General features: G+C 42.7%; 1 protein-coding gene across 2 annotated transcripts in view; it reads left to right on the forward strand.

The window, feature by feature from the left end:
• The first annotated feature begins 770 nt into the window (after positions 1 to 770).
• Positions 771 to 26,137, forward strand: part of LOC116995737 (uncharacterized protein KIAA0930 homolog) — a 53,231-nt gene continuing 27,864 nt past the window's right edge. For both annotated transcript variants that reach the window (XM_033058652.1, XM_033058653.1), the window contains exons 1-2: positions 771 to 1,076; positions 24,561 to 24,709. In XM_033058652.1, coding sequence (XP_032914543.1) covers positions 953 to 1,076; positions 24,561 to 24,709 — 273 coding nt within the window. In that variant the 5' untranslated portion in view covers positions 771 to 952. The remainder of the gene's footprint in view (positions 1,077 to 24,560; positions 24,710 to 26,137) is intronic.

Raw genomic sequence — 26,137 nt, forward strand, 5'->3', positions numbered from 1 at the left:
GTCAATGTCCAGGATGCAGGATGGGTTCCCAGGGATGAAGGATGGATTCCCAGGGAGGCAGGATGGGTTTCCTAGGATGCAGGATGGGTTTCCCGGGAGGCAGGATGGATTGTCAGGGATGTAGGATGGGTTCCCAGGGAGGCAGGATGGGTTTCCCGGGATGCTGGTCGATGTCAGGGATGCAGGATGGGTTCCCAGGAGGCAGGATGGATTGTCAGGGATACAGGATGGATTTCCCGAGATGCAGGATGGGTTTCCCGGGATGCAAGATGGATTGTCAGGGATGCAGGATGGGTTCCCAGGGAGGCAGGATGGGTTTCCCAGGACGCTGGTCGATGTCAGGGATGCAGGATAGGTTTCCCGAGATGCAGGATGAGTTGCCCGGGATGCTGGTCGATGACAGAGATGCAGGATGGATTGTCAGGGAGGCAGGATGGGTTCCCGGGGATGCAGGATGGATTGTCAGGGAGGCAGGATGGACTGTCAGGGAGGCAGGATGGACTGTCAGGGATGCAGGATGGGTTCCTGGGGAGGCAGGATGGGTTTCCCGGGATGCAGGATGGGTTCCCAGGGAGGCCCCATGCATTCCTAGGGATGCTGGTCAATGTCAGGGATGCAGGATGGGTTTCCCGAGATGCAGGATGCGTTCCCAGGGAGGCCCGATGGGTTCCCGGGATAACGTCGGCGGCAGATCCGCCCCGTGGGCGTGCCCGGGCGGGTCCCGGCCCGCGGTCCCGCCCGGCGGCCGCAGTAGCAGGAAGCGGCGGAGCGCGGCCGGGCAGCGCCGGTGGGAGCGACCGCGGTGTCCCGGGGAGGGGCCGGCGGCGACGCCCGGGAAAGGTCCCGAGGGGCAGCAGGACCGGGAGGGCTCCTGGTCATTCCTGTGTCGGGAGCGCCGGGTGCCGCCTCCGCGGCGGCCTGACATGAGCTCATCGGCGGCGGCGGCGGCAGCATGGCCTGTGCCCGGAGGGACGGGGAGGCGGACGGCGAGCCCGACCGCTCCCTGCGGCACATGCTGCGGGCGATAGCGGAGGAGCGGAGCCGCGCCGGGCTCCGGCACGACATCAGCGGCCTCGGTGAGTGGGGCGGGGCGGGCGGGAGGGCTCCGGCAGCCCCCGGGGAGCGCAGCCCGGCCCGGCTCCGCGCCCGCTCCTCCGTCAGCAGCAGCAGCAGCAGCAGCACCTGTTGTGTGCCGCCCACACGGACCGGCCCTCCTGCTGCCCCAGCCCCCCGGGCCCGGCCCCTGCTCCATTGTCTGAAATGCCCTTGGAGAATCATGGTCAGACGCACCGCGCGCAGCAGCCCGCGCTGTGTTTTCCAAGTGTAAAGTACGTGCCGTGTGTTGTGGGATGGAAACAGAGCCGGTTTTTGGTGCCTCTTGCCAATGCTCGGTCTTGTGCGGCTGTCAGACGCTCTCCAGAGATCCTGAGCCTGACGCCTCCCTTCTCCGTTTAAATGACTTCACGCCGCTTGCCGTGCTCTAGTAAGCTCAGGATGTTGTGGCTCTTGCAGGTCAGTTAATTTCTTAAACCGTGGTGGATTTCTTAAGCTTTCTGCCCTGCTTATTTTCATCTCAGTTGATGCAGATTTCACATGGCACGTCTTTATTTAGCTTTTGGCAAAGCTTGTGCCCTGTAAAACAGAAGTTTAAGGCTGAAATTCTGTCGACTTTAGGCAACAGAATGGTATGGCAGCTTCTTAAACAAAATTGTTCACACAGGAAACTCTTCTGGCTGGGCTAATGAATAGAAATTACTAATTTTTATATGCAGCGGTAGAGATCTTGGAAATTGTTCTTCACATCCAAAATTTCTGTCTGCCTTATTCAAAGCTTTTGTATAGCCAGGACTGAACCGTGTTCTAAAGGGGTGAATATCCAGGAGTTCTTGCAGGGACAGTGGTTCAAATGATGAAAAGTGATGTACTACACTTGTCTCTTCCATGGTGCCATTATTAATGACTCCTCCCTCCTCAGCTCATTTATAAGGCCCCAAAAGTCTCATCCATTTTAAAGTCTTTGTTAAAAGCTCAGAATGAGTTCTTATTTAGGTTTGCAGGCTGTGAGGTTTGGATTGACATGGGGAATCTCTGGTTCTCTGTTTTTATGCATCAGTTTGTCTGGCAGTGCTTGCTGTGGTCTCCCTGGAAGGGAGTGGGCTCTCTGTTCTTCCCTTTTGCTTTGCCACGGAGTGAAATCTAGTATCAACAAAGAGACATGATTCTTGGTTCTTTATGCCTTTTTCTAATAGAATATCTTTCTGGGCTGTAATGTTACAGGGCCTAATAAAGTAAGCGAAATGTTGCGGCAAAGAAATTGTAAACAAAAAAGGGAAAAGCCCACAAAATTTAAATTCCTATGAGATTGCATTCAGTGAAAAGTTTCTGTCAGGTCTTTTCTGGCTGTCTCATGTTTGAATGTGCCATAAAGACTGCTAGAAGAGAAATTTTTTCTTTTGCTGAAATTGGGTAAGAGAAAATCTGTGGTAGCTGGTAAGACCATGCTTGTGTTTGAGCACACATCCACAACAGCCCATCATGGGAAGTCCTGCTGAGTGGCTTTGGGATAGTCACACAAGGAATAGGACAGTGTACCTCTTTTCTACCAGGTGAAGACTTGAAAGGTAAGCCTCAGGAGAGCTGCTTAGATAGTGGCACTGAGGAGATTTGCCCATATATGTCTGTCCCTGTGTGGAGATGTACATTTTGCAGTGTGCTGATCCATAATGTTGTCATTCCCAGTTAAGGAGAGCTCTTCCCCCTATGGTTTGTTGCTCAGTCAGTAAATTGTTTAAATACCTCCCTTAAGAAGAACACTGAGCTTTTGGAGTGGTGCTTGGTAGAAACTGTAGATGAACTCAAGGTTTAATTCTGTGGCTTATACTTGTGCATGTCTGTTCTGTGCTAGTGAGTGCTGTTGCAAGGCATGGAACACATTTGGAATGGCCTGGGCTGTTCTGGAGTGTGCTGGGCTCTGGCAGCACAGCAGATGTAAAGGATTTTCCTCAAGTTCAGAATCATGAAAGCACTCACAGGCCTGTCCGGGTTCAGGTGGTTAACACAGAGATTTTTGTCTGCCTTTTGTGCCTGGGTGGCACATCACCTGTGGGGCTTCAGGACCTACACATCCACAGCTGCTTTTTTATTTGTGGTGGAGTTTTTTTGTAGTGGCCATATCCTTTTGAGCTGTGTCAGCAGGTGAAACCTGTTGTTTTTCAGTTCCCTTCAAATCAGCTAGCAAAGACTCCCAACAGTGGCTTTTCCCTAAGTGCTGCTAATCCCTCAATAATAAAATGAGACTCACTGGGTCATAACTTGGCCATTCTCTCTCCTTTTGTGTCTTTCCTAGAAGTGATCCCAAGGAGGAAGAAATTGGTATTTTTGCTGATGCTGAGGTTTGGTGGGAGGAATTGCTTTGTTTCAAGAATGTCACATGAGCATTTGGACAGCTTTGTTCAAAACTGTAAATCCACTTGTGTGGTGGGATTTTCTGCAATGTCCTGTTTGTGTAATGTACAAAATGTAGCACCTCAAAATAACGACTCATGCCATTATTTACCTAGCTGGGAAGGGTGATGTCTCTCCAAGAATTCTTGGCTGCATGTTCGTGTCACCCAGTTGGACAGCACTGCTCTGGTGTTGTGCACTAAGGTCCCTCTGAAATGCTGTTGGTTGCAACATTTCTGTGGCAAAACACCTCTTCCTGAGGGAGTGACAGATGTGCTGTGTGTCTCCTCAGGCAGGCTGCATGTAAGGCTCTGAAGTTACCTTTTGGCCAAAGCCCTGAACTGGGGAATGTTTCATTTCTGGTGGTTCCTGATACTACTGCATAACATTTTCAGATACTTAATTTCCTTGTCGTTCTGTCTTTCAGTGAGAATTTGCCCTGCTTTTAGAGTAGTAGAGTGGGTTTGGGCGGAGTGTGACTTTATTCATATTGGAACTTAGAATGAGTAAGAAAAAACAAATAGGTGGGTCTGAACAATCTCTTGAATTGTGGCTACTCCACAATGGAGACATGTAGTGGGTGAAAATGGAGAAGTGATAGAGATCCACTCCCTGTGGAGTGCAGCACATGGGGCTTTAGCAAGCAGCTGAAAACTGAGGTGTGTAACAGGAACCTGTTCCAGGTACCAGCAGAGTGGTCTTGCTTGTTATGAAGAGTTTCTTGTGCTTGCTTTCCTGGTGGTCCTGGGGGTGTTCTGGGGCTTGAACAGCTGTTGAGGCAAGGAGGGTGTACTTGGCATGGGGGCAACAGAAGCAGGAGTGTTCATCCTCAAAGCCAGAGGGTTGCCTGGACTTGTTTGTGCAGCAGTGCACAAACCTCAAGGCTCATCATGTGAGAAAAGACTGTAGCATGATTCATGGGCCGCATCGCCTGGATGAATAAGACCTGGAAAGAATTCTTTAGCCCTCCTGAGAGAAGGGAAGGTGAGGTGGCACACAGTAAATGCTGTTTCTCTGTGATGGAAGCATGATGTGGGCAAAGGGATGAAGAATGGGGGAAGAAATTTTTTTGGAAAACAAAAGAGGTTAGAATGAGAAATTAAAAGGAGAATTAATTTGGATTTGAAAGTACTAGATTCAGGCCTTACCTTTTGCATAGGATAGTAACTTTTAATTAAATATTCAAGAAGGATATATTTGCATCTGTAACTTTGAAGGAAGTGTATCCACAGAGTAGGTGAAAGAGTCTGCAGAGAATTTATTGCAGCACAGAACTGGTTTGACAGGAGTCTCTTTCCAGCAGACACAAATCATTCTTCATTCATGGTTCTTCTTGGAGTTAATGCAGGGAGCTGGGGAGCCAAAGGTGAGAAACTACTTCTTTTGATCTGTCAATAACAACAAGGTATGAAAATCACTTCTGTCCTGACAAAAACTTGAGGGATGTATACAACCAAATTCACCAACTATGGGTAATGTAGCCTCTAATGAGTTTAAGGTAAAACAATTTGATTTCAGTTTAAAAATACATTTTTTTATTATTTTTACCACATTATTTATGCAATTTCTTCTGCCCTATTTATAAAGTATTTTGCAGCTAATGAATATTAAATGTTTACTAAAAAGTATGTAGTCAAATACTGAAGAGAAAAATAAGATACTAATGTAAGAAACTGAAAAGTAGTAAAATAAAATAGTGTTTATAGAGTAGCTTCCTAATTAGTCCAAAACAAAAATACACACCCCCTCAACATTCCAACCTGGAGGAATCTGTATTTTTTTTCAGGAAGAGTTCTGGAAAGTGCACATACAATGCAAGATCAAAACAGATTATTTAAATCAGTGTTAAAGTAGATACTTTGAAGTCAAAGTAATCTAACCAGTTTATGCTCACGTAAATACCATGAGGTACTGAACCTCAGATTTGTAGCTGGATAAAGATGAGCAAATAGTAAAGAAATTCCAGTGTGAAAGATTTTTTTTAAAACTTTTTTTTTTTGCCTGGCATTGAAAAATGTCTGGAAAATATTTCTGCAGTCAAATACATGTAGACATTTGGTGTGTAGTTGAGCTCCTAGATGGGGTGGTTTGGGAGAAACCACAGGTGGAGCAAACTCTTAGATCCAGTGGCTTTGTCCAGGGGATGGGAATGTGTTTCTGCCTGGGGTTTTGTGTGCTGGGATCCCATCCTGTCACTTCTCCAGTCAAGTGTGGGAGTGTCCCTGTAGGATCTGGCAATCTGGGGCTAAACTCCAGGGCTGCCACCTTCCAGATTTAATACCGTTTTCTGTGAGGTGTTTTTTTGTTTGGGGGTCTTTTGGTGGTTTTTTGGTTTTTGGTTTTTTTTTGTGTGTGTGTGTGTGTGTTTTATTTTTTGAGGGTTTTTGTTTGGTTGGTTTTGTTTGCCTTTTAAAGGTGATTCATTTAAAATTCTGTTTTGATTATTACTTAGAACCTTGTTCATGCTGATGTCACTAATGGCCTGTCAGGCTTTCCATCACTCACTGGAGTGTTCAGGGATTTGTCATATGGCTGTTGAAGGCTGGCTTCTGTCTGGAGTGTGACAGATATTCCATACCACATCGACAATATAACAGACTCTCTTTTATTACAGCTTTCACATCTTTTTTTATCAGTTGGGTTATTTGTTTGTTCTTTCATTTTAATAGAGGTGAAACCTTATGGGATTTTTCATGTCCTGCTTGGGAGTGTACATGCTGAAATTATCAAAGTCAAACTGGAGATGCTGAGGTAAAGAGGCATGATTTTTTTTAAAACTGGGGGAAAAACCCAACAGCACCACCCCCCAAAAAATCCGCACAAAATACCTTCTAGAACATTGCTGCCCTACCAAAATGAGCAGTTAAGTTTCTGAGGCATGGCAAGTATGTTGCTGTTCATTTTTGGATGCTAGCAGAAGTTGCTGGATCCCCCCCACCCTTTTTTTTTTTTTTTTTTTTAAATTATGATTAGTATCCCTCTGGGCAGAATTATGAATCCATAAACTTGATAATGGGAGCAGTCAGGGTATTTGAGAACACCTATCTCTTATTTATGTAATACTGTAACTCTAGTAACCTTAGCTACTTAGTTTTGTTGTTCTAGTAGTGTGCTCTAAATTTTTAGTAGGGTACTAAGTAATAAATCCATTTGGAAGTCAGAATTTTGTTTTGGAATTTAAGATGTCTTAGGGATTAAGATGCATCTTACCTATAAGAGCAGGAGGGATCTTAAAAGATTTAACATTCTATCTGTTTGGATCCTTTCCAAGGAATGAAAACTAGAATTTCCTGGAAAATGAAGTATGTTGGTTTCCCCTCTAACTGTTGGTGTTCAGGGTGCGGATCAACAGGAAAATCTCAGAGGATGCAGACTTTTCAGTAGTTGAAATACACAGTGTCTTGTGTCCAGCTGCATTTCTGGAGAACCAAAACCCTGCAGTTAAATAGTTAGCAATGATTGTTGCATCTACCTGTCCTTGTAAACTGACTCAGAAGGATCAGGTGGCAGCTCACTGACATTTTAAGTATTACCAGGAAGTGAATGATAAGGTAGAAAGAGAAAGTCTGCACAAAATCAATTCATGGTGTCAGGAGCTCACTGAATAGTGAATCTGCTTTCCATGAAAAGTACGTGAAATAACCTGGTTTTGGTCTGTCTGCAGTCCCTTGGGTTAAACAGGATGAATTTCAGGGAATCAAGGTTACTCTTTTTTTGGGTGTGTGGCTGTAAAGAGGGTTTTGGTTACCTTTCTCTATGCAGGCAACAAAATGCAGTCAGGATACAGGAACAGTAGATAGAGCATCGTACTGCTGCTGCTGTGGAGCTGTGGTCACCTGGGCACACTGCAGCAGTAGTTCTGTTGGCTGAAGTTAATCAGATGCACCAACAGTCCTAAGTAATTTTTTTTTTCTCCTAAGTTCTTACTGTTTAAGGCACAGATTATATGTGTGAAGATTTATAGGGAAGATTTATAGGATTTCCTGCAATTTCAAGGCTTTAAAATTGAAGTTTTTGTTGTTTTGGTTCGCCTGGTCTCTAGTATAGATGGTGTGCAGAAATTGAACCCTGAAAACATTAATATTCTTTGTCTTCCTGTTCTGGGGTTCCCTAAAAATACTGTCTTAGGGTCCACGAGTTTAATCCCTTTAGGTGAATGTAGTCTTTTGCAAGCAGGTAATGCATTGTGATGTGAAGAGCAGTTAATTTTGGAGCTGTATCTGTCCTGCCACAGCAGTGAGGAAACAGCTACTGGTGCTGGTATTGAGGTTGTGTTTGGTGCTTCAGAATATTTTTTGCATAATTTTCTTATGTCAGAAAGCAGAGCAGATGGTAGGCAATCATCAGTCCTTCACATTTGAAGCATTCCGAGTTGTTTCCAGGTACAGCACTGCGCTGGATGTGCAGAAGTGCATTTGAGATGACCTGATCTGTTGAACTTTGCCATATTTCCCTCTGGAAAATGACATCATCGGGCTTTTTGTCACTCCTTTTTAGGCAAGATGTGCTCAGTGAGTCAGGCTGAGACTGAGGCTGTTTGTGTTGAAAATCTTTATGGCTCGACAGTGACCCAGCTCTTCATAAGCTCCCGTGCAAGGCCCCATGTCAGGAATTGCCCTGTCACCACACCCAGAGTGATTTCAAGTGTCAGGAATATTGTGTTAGGTGTTGCTCCCATTTTATCAATTTGTTGGTACTGAATTGTGTTGGGTCTTCTGTAGGAATATGGGTAAACCCTTAGGTGGGGTTTCCTTTGAGCACATGGAGGTGGCAGATAGATTACTTCTGATTATCTGTGTCTGGAAGTAACATAGATAGTTTTAGCTCCAAACTCTGTTTGCATGCCTTAACTACCAAGCTTGGATAAAAGGCAGAAGTGTATGGGGAGTTCTTGGTCCTACCTTGCAGGGCTTTGTGTGATCAGCAGGAACTTGAGAAATGGATTAAAATGCTAGTGAAGCTTGAGCTGTCTTTGCACTATGAAGAGCTTGATTTAATTGCCTGGAGATACTGAAACACCATCAAGATGGGGGAAGTATTTGGGTTTATGTGTGACGGATTTATAACATTTTGCTAAGGGCTGTGAAGGATTTCTCTGGAAATTTATTCCTCTGCATTGTTGGAGAGCAGATACAGGAGATCTTGAATATCTAGCAGTATTACATTTCCAATAAAGGACATGTTTGCTTACCTGCCCTAAAGGACCCTGAGAGGCGGGCATTACAAATTTCCATAAGACTCAGTGCTCTGTAGTAATACACAGGGTGTTCAGTGTAAGTGAAATAATCAGTCTTGAGGAGATGAGTTTATCGCCTTATGGGGGTCACTCCTGCTTTGTCATTGCCTGATCTCACCCTTTCAGAAGGAAAGCAGCAAGTTCATGGCAGTACAACTTGGAGATAAAGCTCTGTAAACCCAGGTGTCTTTCTGAATAATCCATAATAATTCTGATGGTCCAGTTTTTATATGCTTTGTAGGAATGTTGAAGTACCTTTTTTTTTGTTTGTTTCTAATGAGTAGTTTAATTCTGCCTAAATAATGGTCTCAACTGGTGACCCTTGTTTTTCATAACAAGGGTGACTGAACTGTAGTCAAAGAATTGTTTGAATTGTTAGTAGCCCATATTTTACATGATTAAAGGGTAGCCGATTTCATCCTCTTTGATCTTTGAAATTAAAAGTATAGATTATGTTATGTGGAGTTCTTTGCTCTGACTCTGCAGATTCATTCTGGATTGTTCTTCATCAGTGTCTTTGCATTTCTTTCAGTTAACAAATGAACAAAGATTTAAAGGTTTGCATTAGGTGTTTTAAAATGTTACAGAAACCAGAATAATTGTTAGGAGTTTTTTCACTTTCTTCTGTTCAACAACTCTCAGACTAACTTCTTTGGTGATAGATACCTAAGTTGTCATATGTGTGCATATTTAATACAGTTCTGTGACAAAACAGAAGTATTCTTGAATGAAAGAATGATCCTTTTGCACTTGTTCTGTACCTGAGTGCATCTAGTTGCTCCTAGAACCCAGTAGGGAAAATGTGACTGTGAGTCTCAAAAGGAAAAGTGGAAAGGCAGGCAAAGTGTAAGACCCCAAGTATGCTGTTTGCCACTTTTACAATTTTGCTGTCTTGAATTTATTTCTAAAGTAACATTTCTAGGTATCTCAAAAATAAAGGGACTAAAAATTTGGACTTGCTATGTTGGAGCTCACTTCAGTGTTTTGCTCTGAGACTGCTGTAGCTGGTGCCAGCAGTATCAGAGTTGCACTAAGAACAGGCTAGTGTCCCATTCCAGGAAGCTGTTCTGTCTTCTTTCCTGTGACATGGCCAGGAGCATCACCTGGCCTGTAAATAACATAAATTCTGCTTTATTAACAAAAAACAGAGTTGACTGTGATTTTTTTGCAGCAAAACTTGAATTCTGAGTTCATTTCCAAATTGAATATTTTTTTTTTTAACAACTGCCAGAAATGAAGAAAACTCCAGGTTGCAATTGTTCTGAATGGGGCAAAAAGGGAAAATCAAGTGTAGACATCTCTTTCCTCTGTCTCCTCTTCTGGTAGCAAACTTGGAAGGGAGTCACAGATGTTTCTTCAGCAAAATGCTGTGAAGAATGCAGCAAGTAAAAATGTAATGCTTGCCACTGTATGAAACCTGAGGTTGAGGGCATTTCATAAAATTTGTAAAAAACAAAAGGATACAGGGAAATTTGGGTTACTGTGACTGTATCTAAAGCCTTGTGTCTCTTCAAAGGCAGATTCTATACTTCAGAATACAAATGAAGATTTACATTCTTTACTTCTAAACTGTAGTTGCAACATCAAAAGGCAGTAAACTGTGTGATTGAAATCTCAGGGGAATATGTTTTTAAGCCCAGTGGAGGGCAAAGGCAATGAAAGACATTGCCTTGTGGTGCTTGTGCTGAGGAATTTTCTAAGGAAGAACTTTCTTTTTCAGCTCACATGTTCCCACTTGAGACCATGTAACTGTCATGAGATAGAACAAGTGATTTCTCAGTAGATAAAGGTTGTGACTTTCTCTGGTTGTTTATAAACCATTTTTTATAACCCTTTTTAAGTTGGGGAGAGTGCCTTTTGAGGCTAATGTGGGTGGGAGAGACCCAGGGAGGGAAGGAGGGCAAAAGAAGCAGAGCTGAAATTCCAAACAGTAGTTGTGCTGTGGGTTGGAGGCAAAAAGCTTCTAAGTCTTTTAACTCTTCAGCCCAGTATTCTGATCCCTTGACCAGTTTGCTGTAATACACCCATGTCCAAGCCTTCCAGGTCTGTAAAGATTTGTAGCTATGCAAGCCTCTCTTTTGGAGGAGAAAGTAAAACAGTGATGCTGGTTACCAGTGGAAGGGATGGCATGTTTTCAGTAACTAAAATATTAATGGAAGACTAAACCTCTGTTTATGAAATAGAACAGCAACTTTGCAGTAGTTACTTTCCCTTAAGGAGTAGGGTGCTGGCTTTGGGGCAGTTTTTTGGGTCCTGTCTGACTGAAGGTAGTATGTCATGTCTGTTAATAAATCCCCTCCTCTCCCATTTTTATAGAGAGCCAGGGGTTTTTTTTTTGTTTCCAGTTGTTTACTTGTGGACTAAATTAAATTCTTGTGCCTTGCTTGGGACTGTTAAGAAGCTATCCCTTTCCTCACATGTGTGAGGTGCCTGCAGCATGGAAATCTGGGGGGGATCGGTGGTCTCCAGCCCTGCACTGCCTGCAGGACAGCCTGGGCATGCTTCCTTCACAATTTGATGGTTTCACAGTAAAGTGGTCAGCTCTTAGAGGAAACATTTTTCTTCCATGCATGACTGTGATTTGTTTAAAGAGTGTGGCCTGCGTTCGCCATAAGAGGAGATTTCACTGGGATGTAGGTGAGTGGGCAGGCACTTCACTTTTATTTCTAGCTAAACAGCTGTATTTGTTGTCTTAGAAACCTGCATTAACAGTAATGTCAATGCTAAAGAGAGTGCTGCCTAATTAGCTGAAATATATCTAGGAACTGGCAAAGACGCTCAGTTTCTTGGACAACCCAACCCTGAACAGCCCTAAGTGGGATTTTTTAAAAAGGGCTTTTTTTTTTTTTTTTTTTAAGAAATACATCCTTCTTTAGACTGGTTGTCTTATGTGTGCATGCCTGGTTGGACACCCAGCTGAGAGATGGCAGTGTCAAACGAGTTTTTAAATCTTGGCTGCAAGATAGGTGAAAGTGTTGGTTGTCAGCTTCTAAAAGTGAGTGGGTTTGTGGTGTAGAAGGTAAGTGAGAATTATGGCTTCCACTATCAAGTTGCCAAGTGCTCACTCAGAAAGATGCTGCTAACTCAGAAGAATGTTTCTAACCAGAAAAGAAACTGAAGTTGGAAAGTACCAGCCTGTGATAGTAAGTATGGGTAAGAAATAAGTCTGCTTCTCTGCAAACTGCTGTTGTGATAACTACTCCTTCCTTCTGCCTTGACAGCAAGTTGCTAATTAGCAGCCTGGGCAAAATAAGGTCCTGGAGGAGGTACATACATGAAATTATCAGTAATAACCACAGTCTTGGTAGTTTTGTAAGGCTGGAATACTTCTAAAATACAATTTGGTGTTTTACCTGAACTACCACAGTAACCTCTCAGGTGGGGCTTTGACACTGGTATTTATTAATGTGAAAATAGGGACCTTGGATGTCCTAAATTTACAGAGGTTGCAGTCTCTGACTGGAGGGATTGCTTTGGCAGAGAACAAAAATAGCATGTATTTTAGGAGTGAAAACACACATTTGTACTGTTCTAGACAAGTTTCTGCGCTCCAGCAGTGCCAGCATGCTCTGTAAGTTGCCAAGTGACCTTTCCAGGTTGGATCTTGGAAGGTTTGGGGCTGTTGCTGGGTAATCCTGGAAGCAGCAGTAGGAAACGTGTAACCATTTGTCTCTCTTTCACTGGATTTAAAGTGTTTGCAACAAGTGGGGTTGCCTCTGTTGAAAGAGTGTTTAAACCTGCACTAAATCCCCGATTAGGCCAGCCCTGAAACACAGCAGGCATAACAAGGTGCCTCTGGTGCTTCCCTGATGAATAAATTAAATCTGTGGAAGTGATGCTGCAGTCCTTTGGGGGATTGCACACGGTTTGAGTTTGGGTGCTGTTTCCAGGGAGCTGCACTACCACCTTGTGAGGCTGAAGTACAGCAAAGTAGCTGACAGCTGTGGGATGAAAATGGATTTATTATTTCTGTGCACTGCAGTTCAGTAGCAGGTAACTGTCTTTTCTATTGTGATGACCCTTGCTAGGATTAGTATTCAAAGTAAACTGCCAGATGCCTGTAAAATGCTGCCTTTATTTGGTGTTTCATACTGACCTGTCATATCGGATGATTTTTCTTCTGGAGTTACTCTTGTTGGAGCATAATAACCATGTTATTATGGTTCCATTTGAATTTTACTTTTTCAGAGTGGAAATCTGTGGATGGTGCACAGTACTTTATGCTTGTAAATTATCTGGGCTTTGATTCAACGTTGAGTGTTAACTGAAATGATGGTTTCTTCAGCATATGATGTAGAAGTAAAGAACAGACCTGCAGGAAGATGTGTGAAATTTAGGAATGCATTTTACAAATTTTTTCTCTAGAGGAGATGATTGATGTTTGTCTTCTCGGCAATGATGCTATAAAACAATGTTCTGCTGTGGAAGAAGTGCAGGTAAAAATGGAAATGGAGACTTGGAACACATGTGGATGAAAGAAAGTAATCTCTCTCCTGCCTTCCACTTCTGGGTAATACAGAAACTGTCCAAGGAGAATAAAGGAGAAAACTGCAATGCCTAAACAGTGAGACTTCTTGATGGTTTTGTGCAAGTGAGCACTTATTTTCCTTCAATATTCTTACTATCTGCATGAAATGAAGTAACAAATAAGCAATATTGTTTTTTCCCAGGATGTGAGAAATCAAAGAGTCCAAATTTGAGGAAGCTCTGAAACCCCAGCCAAACTTTGTGGCCAGTGTTTAACCTCGGTCACGTTCAGTTATACCTTTCTCTGTCACTTTTTAAGCTGACTTTCAAAAGTACACAAAGTACACAAAAATTTGTGCGTCCCTTGCATTTTGGCAGCCAGCATCAAGTGCATTCCAGTACTATAACATATGACACTGCATGGCTGTTGTGGAAACCTTAGCATGAGTTGCAGCATCAGCTGAGTTATTGTCTTCATGTGTCTTCAACTTAAATAATATATGAACTTATGCTGGACTTCTGCAAGGTCATTTTGTGAACGTTGTAAATGCAATCAAAGTGGCAGATTATATGTGAAGCTTAGAAGGTGGAATTAAAAGTGTTCCAGAAATTGAAGTTTTCTGAAGCGACCACAACTACTTTAGAAAGCAGTTGAGGATGTAGATAAGATATGTTATTGATAGCTAGAATGGTGAGATGAGTACTGGGCAGAAAATCATTGGTAAGAAGTTTGGGGAGAAAATACAAAGAGAAAAACCCCAAAACCAAAATAAAACCGCAAAGCTGAAAGAGGATGCTTGTTAACTCTGGTAGTTGAACCTGTGGTGTACCTTCTCTCATAAGGTAACAGTTCTTTGTGGGAGTTGTTCTACTGATCTTTATCTGTTTCCTGTATTAAGGAGGTGCACAATTCACCATAGAAAAAGCAATTTAGCCCTTAACAGAACCCCTTTGTGTTGTGTATTGTTCTCCTTTTGTTGTGCATTACAGATGTGCCTAAAGCCACACTTAGGTTTACTTCTGTGAATCCCTTCTCTCTTGGGGGAAATTCAGTAAAACAGAATATAGCAGAAAATAATTGTTTGGATTCAGAAATGGCTGTACAAGATGTTAGGAGTAAGGGAGGCAACTGAGAAACTTGTTGTGTTGCTTGATTGCTCTTCAGTGTCAAAGGGTGTTCCTCAGGTGGGCAGAATTGTTTTTGTTGCTGATGCGGTGGGTTTTAATAAATTTAATCTTTGAAAATTAAAGCATATTAAATATTGAACTTTCCTGTGTAAAGTATTGTTGATAAAGATGCATTAGAAAGTGAAGAGCTCTGGGATGGATTTTCTTAATGGAAAGCTGTGCAGTTTCACACCTGGTTGTGTTTGTAGTGTTGCCTGCAGAAGCTCTAATGTACCCTCTTCTAGGCCTGGTAATGTGTCCACTTCTGCACAAGCACATTTGGAATCTGCCCTGTTGTTCTGCCTGTGCATGAGGCCTGTTCCTTTCAGTTGTCCTGCAGGTCTGCTATGGGATATGAAGAGCATGGAAAAAGAGGAAATAGTTATGTGCAAGGCATGCTTTTGCCCCTAAACTTGTTGCATTAGAAACTCTGCCCCTGGGTTTTGCTGATTGGCAAACATCAGCTTCACAGAGCAAGTTGGTATTACCTAGTTTGGGAGCTGTAATTTTTCCTGTGTTCAGTGCAGTCAAAAGAGGATGTCAGGTGTTAGAAGCTGTGAGGGAAGGGATTGAAATCAGTGTTGTGCCAGAGATAGTTTCCCTCTTTAATATGGTAGATGTGAAAAGGCTCAGAGAAGGGCCATAGAGGTGCTATGGGGATGAGCTATATACAGGGGATTCTTACCTGGTAGGGTAGGACTTATCAGCTTGGCAAAGGGATGCTTCAGGTCCTGTGTGCCACAAGATACTTGTGAAGTAGATGGTGTGAGTAAGATGTGTAGGCAGTAATTGCTCACTTGCCATTCTGTGAATAAAGCCACTGCTTAAAGTTGGAAATTGGGAGGAAAGGAAACCTCAAGCCCCCAAAAAGCTCCCAAACCAAACAAAACCACCTCCTGTACGGTAAAAGCTGTGGGATTCATGGTCCAACCAATTGTAGGTTGTGAAAGTGTAGGTGTGTCCAAGGAGATGATGAACAGGTGATTAGAATGGCCCTCCTGCAGCAGCTGCCAGGTTCAATGGTCCCTGGCACAGAAACCCTGGGGGCTGTGAGGGTGCTGAGGAGAAAGGTAATGCACTCCTGCATCATCCTCTGCTCCTCCCTGTCCATCTCTGGGGCCAGCTGTTCAAGGCACAATACTGGGGTAAACAACCTTTGGGCTTGACTCACTGTTCTTACATGATGTTTTTATATTCCTTGGAATTAAAAGGAAAGTGTTCTTTAAGGGATTTCCTCATCAGGGATGCCTGATAGTATTTCACTGTGAAATGTAATACAGGGGGAATTTGAAATATTCTTTAATGTTGTACTGTGCAGTTTTTGAGTATCCAAATTTAACTACTTTGTGGTATTACTATGCTGATCTTTCAGAACTCTGTGCAGTTACTGGATATATAACTTTGGTCATTAAACCCAATGTAAAACATTGTGCTGCAGAATAACACCCCGGTGTTAATCCCGAGGAGCTCATAAGAGACAAGAAAAATAAGCTCTTTGTGTCACTGTTTAATTAACCAAAGCAGATCAAAGTGCTGGCAGGGAGATGGTTTAGGAAGAGGTTAAGCTGCAGTTCTATGGTGTCCTGTCAGGACACTCTAAGAGGTTGTTACAGACACTTGATGATGCTTACACTGGTAATCAGTGTCTAAATTGGTCCTTGATATCTTTCCTATGTTTCCATGGATCTCTTAGGCTCATCTCTGCTTACATTTCTTTAGAATCATAATCTATATATCTGAGAGCATTTTTGACAAAGAATAGCTTAAAGCATGTTCTCATTAAGTACAAATGAAATATTTTGAAGGTATTTATTAAACTTATCTGTCTCTGTGACAGGTCAACAATATTGCCCTATTGTGACAGATGGGAGAGTCAGGCAGGGCTGCTAAGTGACTCACTCAAATCAAAAGAGTAGGTGATGGGGGCAGACAACCCTCTTCTGGTGTTTTTTTGACTTGAATTTTCATGCCTTCTGTACAACCTGGATCAATTGTGAATGCTTCTTTTTTAATTCAGTGTCTAAATATGTGAAAGAGCTCCTTCAAAATGAATGGGTACTATGGTTAGAGCTGTCTGACTCTCATCTCACTGTTTTATCTCCTTCTGATTAGACTCTCTTGATGATTTAAGTGTGCAGAAGTGCTGTGTCTCACACCCCTTGTCCCTGAGTCCCCTTTGTTGCTGAGGAAGTAGTTAAACTTTTGGGCCCTAAAATAAATGTTGAAAAAGACCATTGAGGCGATGAGTTGTTAAGCCCTACTCTCTCTGCTTTGCCCTCTATTTTGTGTTCTCCAGCTGGGGAGGTTTGCAAGGCTAGAACCTCTTTTGTCTGGTGAACTAGAGCCATCTCTTCACCGTTTTTTATCCCAATGTACGTGTTTTCGTTTGAAAACCATCTGAGACCTTCCCTTTCCTGAACTTTTCCTTGTAGAATTGGTAGTTGTGTTTGAGGATTCTCTTCACCCTGAGCCCTCTTCTCTCCATTGCAGAAATCAATGAATACCACTGGGGCCAGGTTAAGTCCTTAAATACCTGAGACATGCATTAAATGCTCTTAGGCACAGCAGTAATGAGCAGTACCTAAAAGGACTTCATGGTGGTATATTCATTAATCTAGCTGTGATCTGGCTTTAATTCTGTGTAGATGCATGGAGAAGAGGTAGTTTCTGTCAAGAGGAAGAGAGGTTAAAACAACAGGCACCACAGGAAAAGATAGGGAAAGGTAGGTTTCAGAGATTGGTTAGGATAGCAAGACCAATTTTGTTGAGTTTGGTAAAAGCATGACTTAAATGGAAAAAGCAAAGTAACTCAAAAGACACCACCAGATGGATGAGATATAGGAAACAGTTCTCTAGTGATAAATTATTAAATAAGATAATTATGGCAACCTCTTAAAAACATGCTTTAGAAGTCAAGATAATATCTAGTTATACCTAGTAAGAGTTTTGTATATTTAGGTGCCTGGACTATATGGACTTTCACAATAAAATGTGCTACCACTTTTTTGTACAAGGTTGGGGCTTTTTGCTAAAGTCTGCAAACAGATCAGTCCTTTGTCTCTGTTAGATACATCACATACTGTTAATAAGCCAGAAATAACTGAGAGATCAACAGTGTAAAGGTTTGCTCTGCTCTGCTGTCTTCAGTCAAATGACAGCAGCTTCATGGAGGAACCTTGCTCTGATCTCTGGGCACTGGCAGTGTCTGCATTCTTCTTCTTGCTTGCCAGGGACTTGCCAGAAGGTAGAAAAAGGTAGAAAAACCAAAAAAGGTATTACAGACATACCATAATTACCTTTATTAGGAAGTCTGTGCAATGTGTTAGATTGGCACCAGCTATCCTTGCCTTTAATTATTTGATTTTGGCAGTTCAGTTCTACAGCCAAACTTTTTGTTTGGGCAGATTTACACAAACCTCAGGTGCAGTGCTTGAGCACAGGAAGGCAACCAGGGGCAGGGATTCTGGTGTTCCTACATTCCTCCTGTAGCTGTTTTGGGAAGGGGGTTGGAGGCAAGAAGTTTGTTAAGCTTGTGAGGAGCAGTGCCTTGGCAGTTCTCCTGTGGGAGAGTCACTTGTCATATTTGGGTGGCCAGGCTGTTGTTCTGATGCTCCAGTCTCTTCCAAGAGCCTTTCTAAAAGTTTTTAGCAAGAGCCAGTAATGTCTGTAGCAGACAGGATTTGCTGGGGGATGGTTGCATAGGGAAATGTGTGTGGTAAAATGCTGTGTGACCCTGCATGAAAGGGGAAAGTTTGCTTGACCAAATTTCTCATCAGCTTTATTTTCTGCACCTGTGGGATAGTGTCAGTGGCATGAAGGTGGAGGTGGGCATCACCAGTGTCTGACACAGGGAAAGGGATGACATGGGGGGCTGTTTGCTGTTTGGGAGTTCTGGTTGCTTAGAAACTGCAGTTTATTTTTCTTCAGAAAACGTGAGCTCTTGTTACAGTTGTTGAGAGCATGACCAGAAGTCACAAAACTTATGGTTGCAAGATCTTTTTAGGGCTTATTAACCAATCAAACGCCACCAAGAAGGATATTTATGTTTCAAATCCAATACTAAAAAAATTCATCTAATTACAGTGTGACCTTTCTCAGCCAATCCTGTTCTAACACACAGATTTATTCTTAAGGCTATTCTGTCACCTACTTTATACCTACTTTATTCTTTCTCTATCTTAAACTTTATAGCTAAGCTTTTTTTTACTTAACATGTCTCAGTTTTAAGAATTAAATCTATATTCTTACTTCTAGCACCTAAGCTTGGAAGCTTTTCCCAAGGCCTCAGTTCAAACCCTGCATTCTTTGCCAGGCTTTGATTTACAGGGCTAATGTTTTGAGAATTTCTTGCATTCTGAATTCCAACAGGATGACACCTGCTAAGTTCTTGCCTTGGCTCATGCTTGACAAGGAAGGACAAGACAATGGCATTTGGGTTCTTTGAGTTTGTTTTATCCCATGGATTCTGTGTTTTGTAAAGTGGAGCTCAGGTTTCCCTGTGCCAGAGGTGCTGAGCAGAGTTCCTTGGTTGTGCCTCTGTTTTCTGGCACTTACAGGGATCTGTTATCTGTGAGACTTCCCCAGGCAGACGTGGTTGGAAGTGACCCACGGGTTCAGAAGGCATTGGATTGTTCTGGTGGGAGATGTGTGTGCTTGGGAGCCTTTGCAGGGGCCTGGGAAGCAAGAAGAGACCCTGTTGACCTTCTCTGCAGTATAACTGACCAAAGACATTAATCAGCCCAAAGTTTGACCAGATAAATGTTTTCAGTTACTGCACTGGAGGAGTGGTGGCAGTGCATGTACTTTTCCATGTGCCTCTTGGGAAGGAGCTAGCAGAAGCAAGTGGTTGGACCCAGCCGAGCCTGGATTTGAAGGGAGGTGCTTGTAAAAATGAGTCTTGAGAAGATCTGGTCCTACTGGTGGCAATTCAGCCCCTGTCACATTGAGCAGGACTTTCTGGGGCATCCCCTGGGGTTCAGGGTGTTGGCAAGGGGCAGCTTTGGGTAGCATGCTGGGCCCTGGCCAGGGGGCACTGGGGGTGGAGAACAGGCTGCTGGAGGAGGAAAGATATCAAGGAACAGCAAAGAGCAGCAGCCAGGGGCTGTTCCAGCAAGCTTGGGTCATTCCTGTGGCTCTTTTGGATTTTTTCCCAGAGCACTGGGATGTTTTCCCCATTGGGGGCTCTGCCAGGTGCTGGGAGGAGCCAGTGATGGAGCTGGAAAAGCTGTGAGTGGCATCATATGGCACTGTGTGATTCCTGTCTGGTGAGGCAGAGCACTGGCCTCTCTGTGGTGGCAGGTGGGGGCCTGGATCTGAAATGAGGTGCTTGTTCAGTTCCTGACCAGTGGAGCTTTGGGAGGCTGGAGTGACCTGGCAGGGCTTCTTATCTCAGGAAGAAGGAAATGGGGAGAGGTGGAGATTGTGTCCATGTTGAAAATCACTTTCTAAAGCTAAAGAAAAGACAATCAATACGTATTTTTGTTGACAGCATTTCTTCTTTTTTGGTCAGTTTGGGTTTTTTCCTGCTGCTGGGTGGAGCAGGGTCAGAAACCCTTTAGGTTCTTCATTGCTTCTCTGTAGTGGTGCTTTCTGCTGCTCTCCTTTCTGCTCACCTCAGTGGGCTTCTTCAGACTCTGAAGCTGGAGAGGAAGGAGGAAAGCAGCTCATTTTCCCAGACTAATGCGGAGGAAGGGAGGCTGAGTGCTTCCTCAATTTAGCTAGGAGAAGGGGGAGGTCTTCTTCCATTCTACTTATCTCCAGACCATTTGATTGCATCCTACCAAAACTTTGGTGAGCTGGCACAGGCACTATGAAACTTCCTGAATTTGTAGCTGCACAGCTGGGAAGCCCAGTGTGCAGGTGTGGATTTCCTTGAAATCCTTGCCTCCCTGTAGCCAGGTTCCACACCTTTTTATGGATTTCTTGGCTCATCTCCAGCTGTTTCCTGAATAAACACATAAGCTAGAGATACCAAGTTTTTCTAACTGGCATAATACTGAGCCTTCATCTTAGATTGATAGATGTGTGTATGCCACACATCTTGGTGGGGTAGAATAGCTAACTACTTTAGGGTAAGGAGGAGGGTTGTGTCTGTGATGTCTGTCTTGCCCCTGTTGCTGCTGTTACCATGATGCCTTCCTTTTTCAGCCAAAGCTCTGCCAATAAAAGTTATTCCTTCTGTGTCACCAGCCTTCTAACTAATGCTTGCCACTGAACTTCTGGAAGTTCACTGGAGTCCTGTTTTATAAGGTCAAGCTGAAGGGATTGAGTGGTGTCCGTGTAGGTAGTCATGGGAAAAAACCTGAACTTTAGATTTCTGATGATCTGGTTAGCTGGCAGCTGTCTCTAGAGAGGGACCACCCATTCTGATTTTATGCGGTCATAATTAAACCCTATAACATCAAAGGTGGCTTTAATATATGTGAAGCACTTCTTATATTGTCCTTGCAGAATGCTTGGGCAAACTCAAAAATTAAGTACAATGTGAATTGCTTAGAGCTCTCATTTTGTCACCATGCTGGGGTTATAAAGATCTTCATTAGTGTTCAGTTAACCCCTAAACATCTAAGGATGGTTATTTTACAGATGATCACTGTGGCAGTGTTGGATGAAATGGGTTTTATAATGTTTCACAGTGAAGAGATCTCCTGGCAGACTAAAGGAATAAAAGTGTAGGAAGAAACCTTGTCTAGCTGAAGTTATTGTTCCTCTAAGCTCTGAGTACATGTCTAATAGGTAAGAAGAAAGACATTTATTGCATAGCAGTTGGCATAAATTTTACTTCTAATGAGGATAAAATACATGTAAATTAATAATTACAGTAATTGTTGTAGTTAGGATTTATTCATACAGAGGTCTCATAATTATATAACTGACTTTGGATTTATTAAGATTTATAGTCTGAACTTTTAATTCTGTTTTATTCCTCTTGAAGCTGGATTTGCTTGGGGAAGAGTGTTTTCAGAAAGCTGACTTGCTATATGCTCTCAACTATAGATGTTTCAAATTTTTTTTCTTGGCAAAGCTGGAAGGCTTCCAGTGAAATGACCAAAATTATTGTAATGTGGGAATCTAATAATTGAAGGCATTCCTGAGTGGACATACCGGATCTGACAGTTTCTGGCGTTAAATTGTAATAGATTTTCTCCCTCTCAAGTTTTAAGAAGTTCTGGTTACAAATGAAAATGTTGTTGTCTCCTTTGCAAGTTAGTGCAATTTAATAGTAGATTTTAAAGGCTATTTCTTCTTGTGTGTTGTTGCACATCCTCTCTGTTTCTACTAGGATTGAATAAAAGCAACTGTTTTGCTGCAGTTCGGCTCTTTTTGGCTTCGAGTCCTTTAGCCACAGCAGTCACAACAGTCACAGCATCCTTAGGGTGGTTTTAATTACAGCAGAATCTGCAAGCATCTCTGAAGTTTTACATCTCATCAGCTGCAGATGGGGTTGGAATTGACAGTGATCCAACGTGACTCTAAGGGTTTCCAGGTTTTTTCCCCTGCATTGTGCTGCAGTGCTGAAGTAGGTTCAGTGCTGCAGCGCTTTTGTCCCCAGGTTTTCTGTTTAGACTAAGGCTGAATCCGTGGAATCAGTTTGTCCTTGTGTTCCCCAAGCGAGGGTAAAAGCACACACAAAGTCCTGGTATCCTACCCAGTTCTGTTGTTCTCCTGCAGGTATAACTACCCAGAAATGTACATGCTATATATATCTATGTATATATCTATAGATATATGCTATAACCACCCCTAAGCATAGTAATTCCTATGGTTTGTAGCCTAAAACACACCTGATGGTATCAGGAGCTCATGGACAGTTTCTCAGAGTTCTGCATGTGCTGTAAGAATCTAGAAGTGATTAATAAACCCCTTTTTATAATGCTGGATTTAGATAATTTGATTTTGCATTATAAATATAGGAGTGTCTTGCCTAGAGTTATTTTGTTTCCTTGTTTATAGAGCAAACCAAAGCAGTGCATTTCTGAGTACTAGAGCACTTTCAGAGATGGTTCTTACAGAATGTACATTCTTTTTTTGTTTTTTCTTTGTCTGTCTTAGAACTTCAGAGGAACTCAGGGCAATCCTCCTTCCCTCTTTCCTCTCCCCAGCTAATTAAGGCTGGGAATTCAGGTACTCTAACCCTGTGAGAGTTAATAAGTGTCTTTGAGACTGTTAGTTAATCATGATGAATGTGTGCTACTTTCTGCTCTTTTGCTAAATATAGAGTTGGGACTGGGTCATGGTGTCCTCAGCTGTCACAGGTACCACAGGAACTTTCTTAACCAAGTTGAGCTCTGTCTTAGCTGCAAGGATTTTTGTCTTCTCTATCCCAGCTGAGGGAGCTGCTCCTGAACTTTGTAGCTTGAATGCTTAGGAATCAGCTTTGAATTTCCAGCCTGCAAATGTGTCAGTGGGTAGTTTGTCCTTGTGTCAGCAAGGTTTGTCCTTAAACCTGAATAGTTCTTTTTCTATTCTTGATGTTCCTGTGTGAATATACAGACCAGTGATAATCCTGTCCTTTTTCAGAGTGGTTTTGTGAGTCTGAACACACTGGAATCCACTCTTGCATGGTATGCTCTCTGGTGTAACTGTTTACTGTACACAGTCCTGTTCATCTGTGCCCTAAGGAGACATTTCCATGATGAAAATGCCCAGGAACCCATATCTGATCTCTCCAGTGCTCGATTCCATCTGTCCACTGGGGGAAAAAAAAAGGGTAGTCCTTAAGTACTCAAGTATTTTATTCAGGATTACACATTGTTCCATGCTACCTTAAGTAATTGAAACTACTTTGATGCAGTCATGCAAATAAAGTAATTGCAGTGTGGTCTGGAATTTATTAACCTGCACTAGAAACTAGCTACCTCAGCCTTTTTCTGTTCTCCCTCAGCCTTTCTTTTTTCTTTTTTTTTTTTAATCAGCAATATACATATTTTCAAATACTATCCTGCTTGATATTGGTTAATGTATTTTGTGGATGGTCCATCAGTGGATTTTTATTGTGGTTTCAATATTACTTTTTTATTTGGTTTGGAGACACTGAATATTTTTCTTTCAGTCACACATCTGTCTCCTAAAATTTTGAAAATCTAATATCCTGCCCACCTCAGTAGTTAAAGATTGGAAGAAAGATTTGTCTGGCAAATACTGCACATGGAGTGAAGTAGGAAAATGTGCTGAGGATGTCCTGTAAAGGGTAGATGCTCTGGAGGAGGGGTTGGCAGTTGCATGTGTGTACAAACACCTCCACCTGTGTTGCTGCCTTGTACATAATAATCATCCATTATCCCCACTATCGATTTTAGGTTTTTGTTGTTTGTCAGCAATATAATTATTTGTGGTTTTTTAGTGTTTCTGTCCTCACATGTTTAACACAACTTGATTGTAACAGCCAGTTATCTCTCAGTAGGGCTTTGGGAAGGGGATGCAATCACTCCATGGAGTAGTAATCAGCTCCCCTATCACCAGGCACAGTTCTGTGTTCTCTTATCTTTAACAGCACATAAGGTACAGCACCCTTTGCTGTTTTATTACAGCTAAGTGCTTTGAAGAGTTACACAAAATGTCACCTCTACTGTGCATCCTTTTCTTGGGGAGAGGCCAAATGCAGTGCTATTGCTGATGCTAATGTCATCTGTCTCCTTGAATGAGACTTTGTGGCATCTTCCTCTTCCCATTTTTGCCCTTCTCCTCCCACTTTTATTGTGTAATTGGGATTCAAGGCTTGTGAACTCATAGTTTCCTTGAGTTGGATTTTGTTCCTTTGTCAGAGAGAGGATGAATTACAGTCACCCCTACATGGGTACATTCTTGTTCCTGTGTATTGGTTTAAGGAAGGCACCAGCTGTTATTTCCTGAAGGATTGGCTGTAATCCCCAAGACCTGTAAGAAACCTGTTGGCACCTTGTGGCTTCAGGTCATTAACTGGAGCATGTACTGTCACCACATGTCTTTGGAAGTGCTCGAGTGTGGCTTTGATGTGTTCTCCCCCAGCGTGTTGGCTCTGCACTTCTGCATAGCACAGGCAGAGCCAGGGTCTGCTCCTAGGCCCTGACCTGTGCCTGTGGGGCAGATTGTTTGTTGGGATGTGCTTGACAACGGCCCAAGATAAGCTGTGGGCTCAGGCCAAGTGACAGCTGGTCTGTGCACCATACAAGACCTTAGAGCTGCAGTTCTGGTGTTGTGTTAAGCACAAGCAAAAGTGACGTCCTCATTCACAACTCTTATCTCACCTTTCTTTTGTACCCCTTAGGGTGTTTCAAAGATGACCGTATTGTGTTCTGGACTTGGATGTTTTCAACGTATTTCATGGAGAAGTGGGCCCCCCGACAGGACGATATGCTCTTCTACGTCCGTCGGAAACTGTCCTACGTCGGTGGGGAGAGTGCAGAGGGTAAAAAGGTGAGTAATGATGTGTTCTAACTTGGGAAGCTTCAGGTAACGTGGGATTTGGTGTTGGTACCTGACACATCTGAAGAATTGCAAGTCAAGGATAAGGAATTTCCAGCTCTTCTCACCACAAGATGTTATATAAAATTGATCCATAAGGGAATACCGTGGTTAAGGTACACCTGCCTTGGTGGGGGGTTGGACTGGATGATCTCCAGAGGTCTCTTCCAACCCTAGTGATTCTGTGATTCTGTAACAGCAGCAGCAGTGTAAATGAGGTGCACTATCATAGACTTGAGAAAATCAGAAAGCTTTCCTGTCTTTTTTAAAAGCTGATTTTTGTTTTGCTTTCCAGTGATGATACTTTATAAACTTATTGCATAAGTCTGTAGGAAGGGAGGAAAAAAAGGAGAAGGAAGATGGTCACATTAGTATTTCTGGCTGAGATAACCAGAGTATCAGGAATGAACATCTGTTGGGTGTACTCAGTAGCAGAATACAAGCAGCCTCCTGGAGCTGGGGTACAGCAATGACAAACAGTGGAGAAATTACTGTATTCTCATGGTCTACATTTCAGACAATATGCCCCTCATAAAGAACTATTGTTCCTTGCAAACATAGTCAGGTATCCCAGTGCTGCTGCACGGGTATTTTCCCATTAGAGATCTGAGAAACTTCTTAGCATTCCATGGCAATTTTCGTCTTAGGTGGGGGAAACAGAAGCAAGAGGTAGGATGGTTTTATTGGGAATTAAGGTTGGTGGCTGCAGGAATATAAATGGAGGAGGAAAAGACAGGGATTTATTTCCTGACGCGTGTAAATAATTGACACTGTTGTTGAATCACAGGTGTATTTGTGGATGGTTGATATGAAAGTGTTTGTAACCAGCTATACAGGAGTTCTCTGGGTTCAAATGTGGTGGTGTAAAGAGCCACAGTTGTCAGCTCCCTTGAGAAAAAGATTCCAGAAGGTTTTCCCACATTTTTGATGAAGATACAGAAAATGGACAGAATTAACTTCTCTTTTCTCCCTGACCCTCCAACTTCCATTGTGACTACCACTAAGGAGAAGATGGCAAATGTGGTTCTTTATCAGATGAGTGGTTTAGTCTCCAGCTAGTGTATTTGGAGCTTTAAGACTTGTGGGGGGAACTTCAATCCTGATTGTTGTTTAAATGACTATAAAAGCATCCCTGTTTCACATCAAATGATATGGCTTTGTTCAGCCTGGTAAAAGCATGGGTTGTTTAACCTCTTTTCCTTCTCAACAAGGAAAGTGAATCTCAGAGACAGCCTAGTTGCTTGAATTCACAGACACCTGATCAATTCTTTTTAACTGTTTCATTAACTTAAAGTGTTTGAACCACTTGTGGGTAGGTGACAGTGACGTAAACCCTTGCATTTGCTTTCAGAGCATTATTTAGGCTTTCTAAAAGCACCA

Source organism: Catharus ustulatus, chromosome 4 (assembly GCF_009819885.2).
Source record: "Catharus ustulatus isolate bCatUst1 chromosome 4, bCatUst1.pri.v2, whole genome shotgun sequence".
In the NCBI taxonomy this organism is placed as follows: Eukaryota; Metazoa; Chordata; class Aves; order Passeriformes; family Turdidae; genus Catharus; species Catharus ustulatus.